The 14,246-nt window shown below is 40.3% G+C and overlaps 1 protein-coding gene across 2 annotated transcripts in view; it reads left to right on the top strand.

Annotated features, from left to right (window-relative positions):
- The window catches only part of ATP8B4 (ATPase phospholipid transporting 8B4 (putative)), a 283,542-nt gene that overhangs the window by 13,022 nt on the left and 256,274 nt on the right, over positions 1–14,246 (top strand). The window contains exon 2 of one of the 2 annotated variants that reach the window (XM_055362981.2): positions 13,811–13,902. In XM_055362981.2, the coding sequence (XP_055218956.2) occupies positions 13,811–13,902 (92 nt within the window). Of the gene's footprint in view, positions 1–5,080; positions 5,211–13,810; positions 13,903–14,246 lie in introns of those variants that run through there. The other variant, XM_019011219.4, reaches the window with a different exon arrangement.

Raw genomic sequence — 14,246 nt, 5'->3', positions numbered from 1 at the left:
AATGGGTCAGTCGTTTATGTCGGCCGATGTAAAGAAACCTCCTTTATTTCATAAAAGGTTAAGTAATTGGTGGGGAAATTGGGGTGGGGGAGGAGTTGAGTTACCTTCTCTTGGTGAACTTCGGCCCAATACACAGTGGAAAGTGCCAGATAATAAATGAAACTACAAGAGGTTAGAAAACTATACTTTCTTTTTAGATATTAAAGGCCATGAGGGCGTATGTTACTTCAAAGACTTGTTGGATCTGTTTTTGAATGGGAGGCAAATTGGTTTCAATCATTAGAGAGAAGGGGGTGTGGTGGCCCAGGAACATTATTAGTGTACTGTACTCCTGTCACCTGCTGAGGTAAGGAAGTTCTGAATAACTCCTCTGGGGTGCAGGAAGAAAATACTAAAACTTTGAATTATCTTTATTGATCTCATCCCTTTAAAATGTCTGTTTATGCTGTTTTATGGTGTATGGAAAAGATATGCTTGGGGAATACTGCCCTAGAGAGAGGAGGAGAAGACAGATGGTTGAATTAGGATGAAAAGAACTGGAGATGTGGAGTAGCTCAGAATTCAGAGGTCTCATAACTGCCCAGTGGGTTCTCATTGCCTGCTGCCTAGACAGAGCCAATTTATTAAGACAGGGGAATTGCAACAGAGAAAGAGTTTAATTTACACAGAGGCAGCTGTATGGGAGACAGGAGTTTTATTATTACTCAAATCAGTCTCCCTGAAAATTTGGGGATTGGGGTTTTTAAGGATAATTTTGTGGGTAGGGGGTCAGAAAGTGGGGAATGCTGATTGGTCGAGTTGAAGATGAAATCACAGGAGGTTGAACTGGGTTTTCCTTGCTGTCTTCTGTTCCTGGTTAATTCTGTAAACCATTCAGGAGCAATATGGGGAGGTTCAGAATCTTGCAGCCTCTGGCTGCATGACTCCTAAGCCATAATTTTTAATCTTGTAGCTAATTTGTTAGTCCTACAAAGGCAGACTGGTCCCTAGGTAAGAAGGGGGTTTGTTTGGGGAAGGGCTGTTACCATCTTTGTTGCAAAGTTAAACTATAAACTAAATTTTTCCCAAAGTTAGTTCAGCCTATGCCCAGGAATGACAAGGACAGCTTGGAGGTTAGAAGCAAGATGGAGTCAGTTAGGTCAGATGTCTTTCACTGTCATAATCTTCTCACTGTTATAATTTTGCAAAGGTGGCTTCAGTCTCCTATCTGTTCTGATGAAGAAAATGTAGTCGCATTTGGATTCTGGAGAGATAGTAAAGAAGATATTGACCTTTGTTAGACAATGGCCTATGTGACAGGTGCTGGGTTGTGTGCTATTTATTCTTATTCTATCACTGCATATACAATTTTCATATGAATGCATACTTTTATCCATTTGTTATTTATTTAATGAATATCTCATTTAATCTTCACAAACAGCTTGAGAAGAAGGTTTTAATCTTCCCAGTTTTGCAACCAGGAAGTTAAGGCTTAAGGTGGGTGAGTAATTTACACAATGTTCTATGATTTACACTTCAGCAATTCTCATTCTTTAGTGAGTAGGTTTGCAGTGTAGACTCCAGTGTAGACTTTAGGAGATTCAAGTGGGCTTCTAGTCTGCTTGGAGCAGGTGGATTGTTCAAGAATATGCTTATAGAATTATGAAATACTTTGTTCTGATTTTCTTTCATTATTTAGTGCATATTCCCAAATTGCAATTTTAGGCCAGAGCTACTTCTCTGCTATTTAGGCTGACACCAAGGACTTGGTTTGACATTTCAATCAACTCAGTCTTCCCTTGTTGGCCTTAAAAGCAAGCAAGCAAACAAACAGACAAACACAACAAAACCTAAAACTTCTGTTATGACTAAATTCCAGGTAATCAATTAAATCTTAATTTATTTTATTGTTATTAAATTGAATCGACATAAAGTGACTAAATCTACTATTTGTCAATCCCATTTTCAGTGTCAGAGACTTAAATTGTAGAATCTCCTCATCTGCACATCTGATTCCTTCCAGCAGCTGATAAGCATCACAGGAGCAGGAATCATATTTTGTTCATCTTTTCTATGTCCCACAAAGTGTCGAGCAGAGTATTTGCATTTGTTGAATGAAAATATGTTAGACCAATTTCTTCCAACTGTAGATTTCAAACTATAGGCCAGGCCATCCCACTTGCTACAGGTAGTTAATCTGTTTATCTAAAACCGTAATTCATTGGCTTTCTTAGCTATCTTGGCAGTTAGGCAAGAGATATTTACAGGTTCTAAGAAACATACGATGCTATTTATTCCGTTGTATATTAGACTTATAGCTGTGTGGTTTCAGATTCTTAAGAATAAAAATTTCCATCTCTTCGTTTTGATGAAATGTGTGTAAAGTTGGAGAACAAGGTAAAAGAGTGAGTAAATTCAGAATTCTTTGTTTCTCTCAAATGCTCAGATACTTAATTAAAATTCCTTTAATATGATCACGAGATTTTTGTCAGGACAAGTTGAGATGATCCTTGAGAAAGCACTTTGAAAACTCTAGACTACAGACATAAAGGACGTTTGTCAAAAGTAAGGCTTTAAAACAAAATAAGGCCTCTTGAAAACACAGACCTGGTGTTCTGACAATGTACATACTGCCTAATAGGGATGAAAGTTTAAGCTCTGTTTAGCTACCTTTGTATAATGGGAATAAAAGGTTTTTTTTTCTTGTATCCTAAATTGAGAATTTAAACTGTTTTCTGATTAGCAAGGGTTTGCAGTCACACTAGTAATAGTCCTCTATAAGATGGACATCCTTCTTTGTTCCCCGTCTTTCTAATCCTTATGAAGAAAAAGTAGAAATTTTTGAAAAAGTTGTGCTAGGTATACATAACATGACATTTATCATTTTAACTACCTTTAAGTGTACAGTTCAGTGGCTTTAAGTACATTCACAGTGTTGTATAACTATCACCATTATCCATCTCCAGGACTTTTCCATCATCCCAATCTGAAACCCTGTACCCATTAAACAATACCTTCCCATACTCTCTTCCTGCAGCCCTTGGTAGCCTCTACTCTTTCTGTCTCTGTGAATTCACCTATTCTTCTTGCTGAGCCTTGCTGTTATCATTATTCATTCAACATTATTCATTATTCATGAGTGCTTATTATGGACACTGGGAGTTCAACAGTAAACAAAAGTCCCTGCTCTCAAGGAGCTTTTATTTTAGTGGGAGGGAGACAATAAACAGCGAGCACATTTAAAATATTTTTTAAAAATGAGATTATCTTATACACAATTCTTCTGCAACTTGATCTTTTCACTTGACAGTATATCTTGGACATCTTTTTCTATGTCAGTCTGAAGAGGCCTATCTCTTATTTATAATAGCTAAATTTATTGAGTCTCTACTTTGCTCCAGGCACTGTTTTAGTTGCAACAATCCTATGAGGTAAGTTCTATAATGATCATCTTTTTACAGATGGACCAGATAAGTGTAGGAGCTTGCATAGTCACCTGGCCAGTCACTGGTGGAGACAGAACTAAACTCAGATGACGTGATTCCTTACTCCAATTCTACCCTCTTTTGAATGGCTACATAGTACTCTTTTGTATCAATATAGCTTAACTTATTTAGGCAGTCTCTTATATGTAAGCCATTTTTAGTTTTTTTTTGTTGTTGCTATCATAGTGCTATAATTAACATATTTAGAGATATGTTTGAACGTGTGTGTGGTTTTCTATAAGGTAAATTCCTAAGAAATAAAAACATACACATTTCAATACTTGATAGGCACTACTATACTTAGTTTCCTTTAAAAAATATTTTACCAATTTATATTCCCACTAACAGTATAGGAAAAGGAAAAGGCCCTGATTTCCTTATATCTTCTTTAACAAGGGGAATTACCAAACTTATATTTGCCCCATATGATAGGCTTAAAAATGGTATAGAGGTGATACTTAAAAATGTTTTTCACTTAAAAGTGTTTTTTATTTTAAATATTTTAAAGAGATGATTGCTTCCTACTCTAAGCTGTTCTTGGTCCTCTTTTATCATGTAAGAAAGAAAGCCATCTCTCTTATTTCCAGAAATCTGTAGTTTCTTGTTACTGTGGAACCTTGGTAGGAAAAGGCTCTTGTTTCTGTGAAAACCTGAGGGCCCAGCGTGAGGATGTTCCAGGAGAGTGGAGTTGATGGTGCGCAGGGGATTAGCTTGCTCTGGTTATAGAGACATGATTAAAATCTATTTTATTTCAGTACTTAACTGGCAAATCTGATGCAACTTCTGGAAAATTCCTAGATGGCTTTAGGCATATTTAAAAGAAGCCATATTTTTTCCTTTTAAAAATAGATATGCACCAAAATATTTTATTTTCATCTAATCCCGCTTTAACAACCAGAATCCCCTTAAAAGCAATTCCAAACTAAAAGATGTAAATCCATTTCCTATGTGCTTTTGTTCTTTGGTACCATCAGGGTTGATGTTTGCATCCTCTGTGCTGAAATTAAGGATGTTGGGAAAGAAGTGTCATTGCTTTGCCTACTAAATGTCGCTTGAGTATGCTTAGCTTTCATCCATAAGAGAGCTGAACTTCCCCTGTAAAAAAAAAAAAAAAAAGTGACAAAAACCCGCTGCTGATTCTTTCATCTCTGCAAAAGCAGGTGGGAACTGCAAAGAGATTTGCTTATCTTGCTCAGTCAAGGGCTGGTAAAAGTTTGGTAAGTAGACCTGGTAGCCGGTGTCCCCTTCCATTGTTCATTTTCATCCTTCTGAATTCTTGATTCCCACAGAGGTAGCCATCCTCAGAAGCCAGCCTCTTGGGAGTTTCCTTTTGTTTCCCCAAGATTAACCAGTTCTGTCCTGTCAGCAGGAGCAGGCAACTAGGGGAGGAGAGGCTCTTCAGGGCTTTCAGCATTTTTCCAAGGAGTGCTTTTCTCCCTCAATTCCTCACTGGCAGTGAAGCTGCTTTCTTGTAAGGTCTTCCTCTTCTTCTGATGAGATGCTGATTCTGATTGCCATCTAGCAGCTTCCGGTGGTGGTAAGTGGTCAAGAGTGTTTTTCCAGGAGTTGATCTCAGGTTTTTGAGAATGCCCCCTAGAGACCTAGTTTGTTTTCTGTATCATCCTTCAAGCTTTCAGAGTAGCCTTGCTTTTCTCCTTGGCATGGTCACGGAATGGATACCTGTTTGATCTTCCTGCACCGCTGAGAAATATTCCTTTTGGGGGAGAGGATTAAGTCTGGGTTGAGGTGAGTAGATGGGTAGCATTCAATGGTTAGTGAGATTAAGTGGAAATCTGGCTGTGGGCTGGTTGGAACGATCTGTTTCTTTTCTCCAGATCCCTATTTTGTTTTGCTGCTTTCATCTTGGTGACTAAGGTTTCACAAATATTCTTTATTATTCCCCTTTTGCTAAAAAATAAATCTGGGAGAGTTAGTTGGAAATGGGAGATGTGACATTTTCTTTTTTGTTGTTTGAAATGTCTATTTTTTATTCTGTTAGCATGCCTATTAAATGACCAATGATAATAGCATAAAGGTGCATTTCTTCTTGGTTTGTAGGTCTTTGTCACTTCCTTTGGTAGTAGTTGGTTTTATTTTTTTCACGGGGTTTGTATACAGTGCACCTATTCAATATATTGTTTATGGTCAATTTATGCTTTAGACATGAACAGTTTGCACTGAGCTATCCCTCTGAGGTTTGAGGGTTATGTTTTTAGTGCTAAAATTTGTCTGAACAGAAAAAGGTATCCTTCTAGTTGTTTTGTTTTTAGGCAAGAGAGTGTCTCAGGTCCCTGGTTAACAATTAGCTGTTTTGAAGAAAAGAAAACTGGTGAAAAACATTAATTGGAAGCTGAAGTCTTGTTAGAAAGTAAATGAGGAAACACAGGTTTTCTTGTGGGATTACCAACACCTGTGCCCATGAAGTATCCCCTTTTACTCAGCTGTTGCTCCATGCTGGCCTTTACTACAAAATGTAAACTCAGAGTGATTTCAGTTTTGATTTTTTTAAATTTATTTTTTATTTTTTATGTGATACGTAATAACTGCACATATTTATGGGGTACATGTGATATTTTGGTATATGCATACGATGTGTAATTAGCATATATATCACCTCAAACATTTACCATTTCTTTGTGTTGGGAACATTCCAAATCTGCTAGCTATTTTGAGATACAATAAATTATCATTATCTATATCGTTTATTTTATCGTTTATATCTATATCGTTTATTATAAATAAAAAATAATCATTATCTATTGTCATACTACCGTGTTATCAAATACTAGAACCTGTTCCTTCTATCTGACTATATGTTTGTACCCATTAATCAGCCTACCTTCACCCCCTTCTTCCTCTTCCCCTTCCTAACCTCTGGTAACCACCATTCTCCCTCTCTACCTTCATGAGATCAACTTTTTTAGCTCCCACATATGACAGAGGATATGTGATATTTGTTTTTCTGTGCCTGGCTTATTTTGCTCAACATAATATCCTCCAGTTCCATCCATGTTGCTGCAAATGATAGAGTTTTATTCTTTTTCATGGCTGAATAATATTCCATTGTATATAAATAACCACATTTAAAAATTTTATTCCTCAAGAATAAATATTATTGCTTCCATATCTTGGCTATTGTGAATAGTGCTGCAATAAACAGGGGAGTACAGATATCTCTTCAATGTACTTATTTACTTTCTTTTGGATGTATTCCCAGAAGCAGGATTGCTGGATCATATGGTGGATCTGTTTTCACTTTTTTTGAGAAACCACAGAGTGATTTATTTTAACCTATATTGTGCCTTTATATTGTCTCATCATGCAGAAATCTTTAAAAATGAGGGAACAAATGATTTTTTTTGTGCCCCTGGAGGATTTTTTTGTTGGTGGGAGAATTTTATTTTTTTCATATGTGGCATATTGAATATTTTCATTTAGTAGGAAAAGAGTTAACTAACCATCTAAAAGTAAATTGGAAATTGTAGCTGTCATTGAAATTAAACTTAATGTATGTTTGGCCAGATGCAGTGGCTCATGCCTGTAATCCCAGCACTTTGGGAGTCTGAGGCAAGTGGATTACTTGAGGTCAGGAGTTCGAGACTACCCTGGCCAACATGATGAAACACCCTCTCTACTAAAAATACAAAAATTTACCAGGCATGGTGGTGGGCTCCTGTAATCTCAACTACTCAGGAGGCTGAGGCAGGAGAATCACCTGAACCGTGTGGTGGAGGTTGCAGTGAGCCGAGATCAGGCCACTACACTCCAGCCTGGGTGACAGAGCGAGACTCTGTCTCCACAAAAAAATAAATAAATAAAAAATAAAAAACAAAACTTAATGTGTGTAATCTAAATTCTTGTATAGCATGAGTGAGAATTAGAAACAAGTATTTATTTTTAGGATCTCTCATGAAAAGATATTAAAAAATAGTAACCTCCTAGCAACATTATATATTTCAAATATTAATAAATTCTAATTAAACATTAAATATTATTGATCGTTATGTTTTTGGAAACATGTTCCTTCCTTACTTTAAAGCTACCTTGCTTTTCTCTCTCCTTTTATTTACTCAACTGGAGTTTGAGTACCTACCCAGTGCCGGGCTCTGTGCTAGATGCCTAGGGGAAGAGGTCACAGAGGGAGGGCCACAGCATTTCATTTCAATGGATCCTTCTCTGACCTTTCTTTTGAAGTTGAGCACCCTCTAGAGCTCTGTCCTTGTTCCTCGTCCTCTGTCTTTTCCTCACCTCTCTTTGTTCTTGTCCTTTCTGGGTGAGGTCATTCATTCCCCCTTGAGTTCACTCCTTCCTTATATGTTGATGATTCCAAGTCTACAAATCTGTCTTTTTGTCTTTAGTGCTGTGAGGATGTTTTCAATGATCAAGAGGCATTTTAAGCCCACATGTTCAAACTAAATACATTATTTTTTCATCCCAATTCCTTCTTCTGCCCCTCCACCTTCTCCTCCTTTTCCCTTCACTGCTGTATTTATCATCATAGTGGCACCTCTATTCCCTCAGTGTCCCAAGGCAAAAACCTGGAAGTCACCCCAGATTCCTCCTTGTTCTGCATCCAAACACACAGACCATTTATTTTATTTTATTTGAAGAGACAGGGTCTCACTATGTTGCCCAGCCTGGTCTCTAACTCCTGGGCTCAAGCAATCCATCTGCCTCGGCCTTCCAAAGTGGTGGGATTACAGGCATGGGCCACCATGTCTGGCCCATACAGATCATTTATAGACTGCATATTTAACTATGGAAACATTTCTAGAATTCAGCCCCATTTGCCAGTTGTCATTGCTCCTCCATCTCCTCTTGTGCCAGCCCATACTGTGAGATTAACCTTCCTAAAATCTCCGACAGCCTGGACTGGCACAGAGAGACAAAAGGGAACAAGGATAATGGAAAAGAGGGCTGAATTCTAATTGTGCCATTCTACTTAGATACCTCTCTGTCTCCCCGCAACCTGCAGGAGCAACCACAGGATCTTGACCATAGCAATGCTCTCTGTCACCTTATCTATAAAATGGGGATAATGATAATTCCTGCTCGTAGAGTTTTGGTGAGGACTGAATAAGACAACATGTGTCAAGTTCTTAGCACAAGGCCAAGTCCCCAGTGAATGGCAGTGACAATGAGGACAATGATGAAGATGATCCTGTCTTTCAGAATCCAGCTCTTACCTGCCTTGCCAGCCCCATATCACTGCACATTCTTCCTATGCCTGTATGTTCTGCTTGCCATGACTATCACTGCTCCGCAAACCTTCCTTCCCTTTCAGAACACTTGGCCTTTCCTCACCCTGTTCCTTTGACTTGTCCTTACCTTGTTTTATTTAGCAAGCTCTTCTTTTCCTTTTAAAAGGACTCAACTCAGAATTGCCATCCGTGAGGTCTTCGCTGACTCTGCAAAGCAGGCTTGGTGACTGCCTTTCCTCTGCCTCCATAGTTCTCCATCCCTCCTTCTACCATAGCCCTGCACTCATCATCCTTTTTTAAAATTTTTATTTATTTATTTATTTTGAGACAGGGTCTTCTGTGTCACCCAGGCTGGAGTGAAGTGGCGCAATCACAGCTCACTGCAGCCTTGAGCTTCTGGGCTCAAGTGGTCCTCCCACTTTAGCCTCCCAAGCAGTGGGACTGGAGGCATGAGCCACCATGCCTGGCTAATTTTTTGTAAAGACAGGGTTTCGCCATGTTTCCCAGACTGGTCTCAAACTCCTGGACTCAAGTGAGGAGATAGAGGGCATCTGCCCACCTTGGCCTCCCAAAGTGTTGGGATTACAGGTGTGAGCCACTGTGTCTGGCCTACACTCACCATTCGAATGGTCTTTTATGTTTCTGTCTGCTCTCATCTTCCCCAGACTGTGGGCTTTTGAAAGACTGGAAATGAATTTTTGCCTCCCTCATGCCCAGCCCATGTTAGCTATAGAGTAGGCACCTGATAAGTCTTTGATAATTGAATGTCAGTAGAGGGAGGACATGGTTCTCAGGTTTGGTAGGAGGTTTTTTCCATGTGGAGAGTTAAAAAAATACATTTTAAGAAAAATAAAAATAATCATCGCTTTCCCTTATTGAGTACTAACTTTGTGGCAGCAGGCATTGAGCTAATTTCTTTATGGAGATGGCTTGGTTTAGTTTTCCTAGTGATCCTATGAGTTACTCTGATTGTCCACAGAGGAGAAAACTGGAGCTTAGAAGGGAGGGGAACTTGCTTGAGATTCTAGGGTTAACAGGAGCAAACTTGGGCGGCCTAACGCCAGCACTGGTGGAGCAATAGGGAAGTGAGAAGAGGAAGGAAGATGGCCAAAGCAGGGTTGAGAGGAGAGGGACAGGATGAGGACAAGGAGGGGAAAACGAGAAAGCGACCAGCAAGAGCAGACTAGGAAAGGAAGAGAAGGGAAGGAGAAAAGGAAACTAGAATGCATTTCTATAAGTACTTCCAATGTTGCCTGAAGTTTTGATTGAAGTAACTCAGGAATGGAAAACCAAACATTGTATGTTCTCACTTATAAGTGGGGGCTAAGCTATGAGGATGCAAAGGCATAAGAATGGCACAGTGGACTTTATGGACTCAGGGGGAAAGGGTAGGAAGGGAGTGAGGAATAAAGGACTACAAATTGGGTGCAGTGTATACTACTCATGTGATGGGTGCACCAAAATCTCACAGATCACCACTAAAGAACTTACTCATGTAACCAAACTGTTTCCCAATAGCCTATGAAAATTAAAAAAAAAAAAAAAAAGGAAACTAGGAGACCAAGAAGGAAAATGAACAGGGGATATGTGAGAGGACGAAGGGAAGCTTTGAAGTGTTGTGGCTGGGTAATGGCTGCATGACTAGAATATAAAGAGACTCCTGTATGGACATGACAACTCACAACAATTAACCTGCTGTATGTTATACAGTAAATATAACAATAATTTATTGTTGAGGCACGGTAATTGCATATACCTGTAGTTGCAAGCCATTTATAAATTTGGCTTTTTTTTTTTTTTTTTTTTTTTTTTTGAGATGGAGTTTCGTGTTGCCCGGGCTGGAGTACAATGGCATGATCTCAGCTCACCGCAACCTCTGCCTCCCGGGCTCAAGTGATTCTCCTGCCTCAGCCTCCTGAGTAGCTGGGATTACAGGCATGTGCCACCACGCCCAGCTAATTTTTGTATTTTTAGTAGAGACGGGGTTTTTCCATGTCGGTCAGGCTGGTCTTGAACTCCTGACCTCAGGTGATCCACCCACCTCGGCCTCCCAAAGTGCTGGGATTACAGGTGTGAGCCACCGCTCCTGGCCTTATAAATTTGGCTTTTACACACACCCATACATACACACATACACAGATTGGCTTGATTTTTTTTTTTACTTCTACTTTTGTACAGTTCCTACAATCTACAAGCACTGTGGCTGTTGGCAGCTGTCAGTGATACCAAATAGAATTATCTTTAGCTCCCACCCTCACACTCACACTCAAAACTGCACACGTGCAGGACAGAAGCCTGGGCTTGTTCCTTTTTCTCTTGCTCTCAGCTCCCAAGGCTGAGATTACTCTGCTTCATCTGGATCGCCCATCTCTGGGGTCTCATAGCTGAGTTTCAGTTCCCCAATCCTACCTGCTCCTCAGGGGGCCAGCACTGGGGCTGCAGGCAATATTTTGGGTTGGCAGGCAGGGATGCCTGTGGGACAGCAAGGTCACCCCTACATGGGTCCCAGGGTGGGAGGACTCTCTGAGGCTTTGCTCTTCAGGCTCTGGGAACCTAGGGCCAGAGGGAGGAAAGGGGAAGGGCTGGGCAGCTGGAGGAGAGAAGGACTTGTTCCTTCCTCCTGTCATCCTTGCTTGACATCCTCAGACCCAGCTCCTGCTCAAGACCACACTGGTGCAGCCCTCACAGGGAGCCTCTTCCTCTCCACGCTTGGTTGGGTTAGTCCTCAGAGAGATGGTGGGTTGGGATGGGAAGCAGGGGCCTTGTTGAGAATTGTGAAAAAATGTTAGGGAAACAGAAAGGAAACTGAGAGAGAAGGAGATGGAGTAAGAGAAGAAAAAGTAGACTGGGGAGGTGGAAATGGGATGGAGGGAACACACTTTTATGGAGTGAACTGTTCTTACCTGTGTACTTAACCTCACACAGCTTGGAGGAAGGCATTCGCATCTCCACTTTACAGATGTGGAGATTGAGTCTCAGGCAGGGTACATGACTTGCTCAAAGTAATGCTAGATAGAAAGCCACTGAACTGGGACTTGAACCTTGCTATTCTAAAAGTCTCTCCTGTGTAGCACTCTGCCTCCAAAGAGGAGAGGAGGCAAGCCGAACGGAACAGAGAAAGGAGCATAGAAGGAGATCTGGGGTTGGGCACGTTGAGTATTGAGTCTGGGCTTGGGCATATTCCATATTGGGTCCCTTCCTCCTTGGCCTGCTTTTTCCTGAGTCTTCAGAGAACTGGAGAGCACCCACACCCGAAGGAAGTAGAAGATCCCCGCCCTGGTGGGAATACTTCAGTTTCTCCCTAGGCTCTCAGATAGGAGACAGACAGGGAGGGGCTCGCCTGGGCAGGTCTCTGGGCCAGCAAGGGGGGCTGCCAAGGCTCTGCCTGTGCTTTTTCCCGGCCTGCACTGTTCCTGTCTCTTCCTCAACTGCCCTGGCTCCTTCCTTTTCCCTTTTTTTCCCAATCTCCTCTAATTCCTTTGCTTTTCTGTCACTCTACTTCATATTTTCAATCTTTCTCTTTCCACTGGCCCCAACCCCTCAGTTTACCACGTGCCCTCTAGCTCCTCACTGCAAACAGAGCTTCTCTTTAAGTCCCATCACCTGTTCACCCTTATGTCCATTTATTTATTTATTTTTATAGAGACCAGGTCTCACAATTTGCTCAGGCTGGTCTAGAACTCCTGGATTCAAACAATCCTCCCACTTCAGCCTCCCAAAGTGTTGGGATTACAGGCATGAGCCACCCTGCCCAGCCATTATCTCCTTTCTTTTATTGCAGAATGTCTTAAAGGAGTTACACTCGCTGTCCTCATTTGTTCCTAATGTTTACGCAGAAATGTTGACAAAGAGACATCAATGGTCTGCCTTTAAGATAACTAATATCAAATGTACACTCTCATTATGTGCCCTGTCCCCACGACCCACCCAGGTTGGCTCTGAGGTTTACAGAGCTTATTTGCCCCAGATTCTGTAATGAGTTAGTGGACAAAGCAGGAATCCAAGGACAGGGTGTGTGGCCCCAAAGGACAGGCTTCTGACCACCATGTCCTGCTTCCCCATCCCCCCGAACAGCTCCGAGGGCTGTTGTCTTGGATGGCTTTTGGTGAGTTTACTATGGCCAGAGTGGGCCATTTGTCCTGTAGACTTTGGACCATAATTCAACAGCACACCCAAAACAGATCTTTCTGGGGGCAGATTAATAGTAGCTCAGGAAACTGATGATATAAACTAAGAATGACAATTTATTAATTTAAAATACATACTCTAACTGTCAGGAGAACCAGAATGTTCACTTCAGCATGACAAGTGCATTCTTTCCCTGTGGGCAGGCTTCTGTGGGAAAGCAAATTATTATCAGCAGGTTGCTTGGTGAGCATGGAATCAGAGCAAGGGGAATTAGCTGTAATAACTTGATTGCTGAACGGCCTCAGATCATTAAAGAGACTCTCCATTTTAATCCTTTGCTTAAAGTGTTGAGTCACCTGCACCCAGATGTGCCCATTTTCACTGTAAGAAGAGACTTCCTTGTGGAAGGCTGCCCTCTTCCTCACAGGATGCTTAAGTAGCAGTTCCAGCATGGAGGTCTTGGTATCTTCAATATCAAGGTGTCTAAAACCAACTCTTTAATTTCCCTGTACAAACTGGCATCTTCTTTTGACTTTGCTATTTCTTGCATTAGAAAATTATTTTCTGTGACCAAGATTCAACACCTAAACTTGAAATGTAAAAAAAAAAGTATTTATGGAAGTATGAATTTCAATCTTTAAAACAAATATGCACTGCTTTTTAAATTAATATATGTAAAGTCCTTAGCTATTATTTGCTACATTCCTCTCTCTACTTTCTCACACTTCCCTTATTAAAAACAACCCTCTAGGATTTTCACATGAAGAAACTACCATTTTAATCCCTGGCATAAGATGAAGCTAAGGGTAAGATAAGACTCATCTAGCAGCTTTCCTTTTTCCATTTCCTCTACTTTGAGGCAGTTTTTAAGAGGGAGAACTTATTCTTGTAAATATTGTTTGCTTCAGTACTTGTAAAGGGTTAAATTTCAAAATCCTAAGTTCCTGCTTCTAGAGCTAGACTTGACTTTAGCAAACCTTTTTCTTTCAACTGATTTTGTTTAATCTGTTTCCTTAGATCTTTACTGTTCCAAAAGTTCAACGAAAAATGACTTTTTCTTTACTCCGACAACCTTTAGAGGTGGAGCGAGTGTCAGTGGTGGTATTTCGGTGAGTTGATAAATTTGCAAGAATGACAGGACTAAATGTTGCTTCTAGAGTTAAACTAGAATCTGCTACATTACTATGAGTCCTCTGTAAAGTATACCTGATTGCCATTGCTACTAGAAAAAGACTGGATTTGAGGAAACATGGACTTGAATGTCAATTCTTATTTTTTCAATGTTACTTTATGTTTTAGAGTGACAACACTTGACTAGGATCGTTAATAAGAAACAACTTCTGGAAATCTTATAGAAATATTGTTTATTTCATGCAATAGTGATTATATAATTACCGGGACAGAATATTTTCTACAAAATGAAAAATGGCTAAAATTGAAAAATGGATTTATT

This window comes from Gorilla gorilla, chromosome 16, assembly GCF_029281585.2.
Source record: "Gorilla gorilla gorilla isolate KB3781 chromosome 16, NHGRI_mGorGor1-v2.1_pri, whole genome shotgun sequence".
Taxonomy (NCBI): Eukaryota; Metazoa; Chordata; class Mammalia; order Primates; family Hominidae; genus Gorilla; species Gorilla gorilla.
This window is presented reverse-complemented; position numbering and strand designations above follow the sequence as displayed.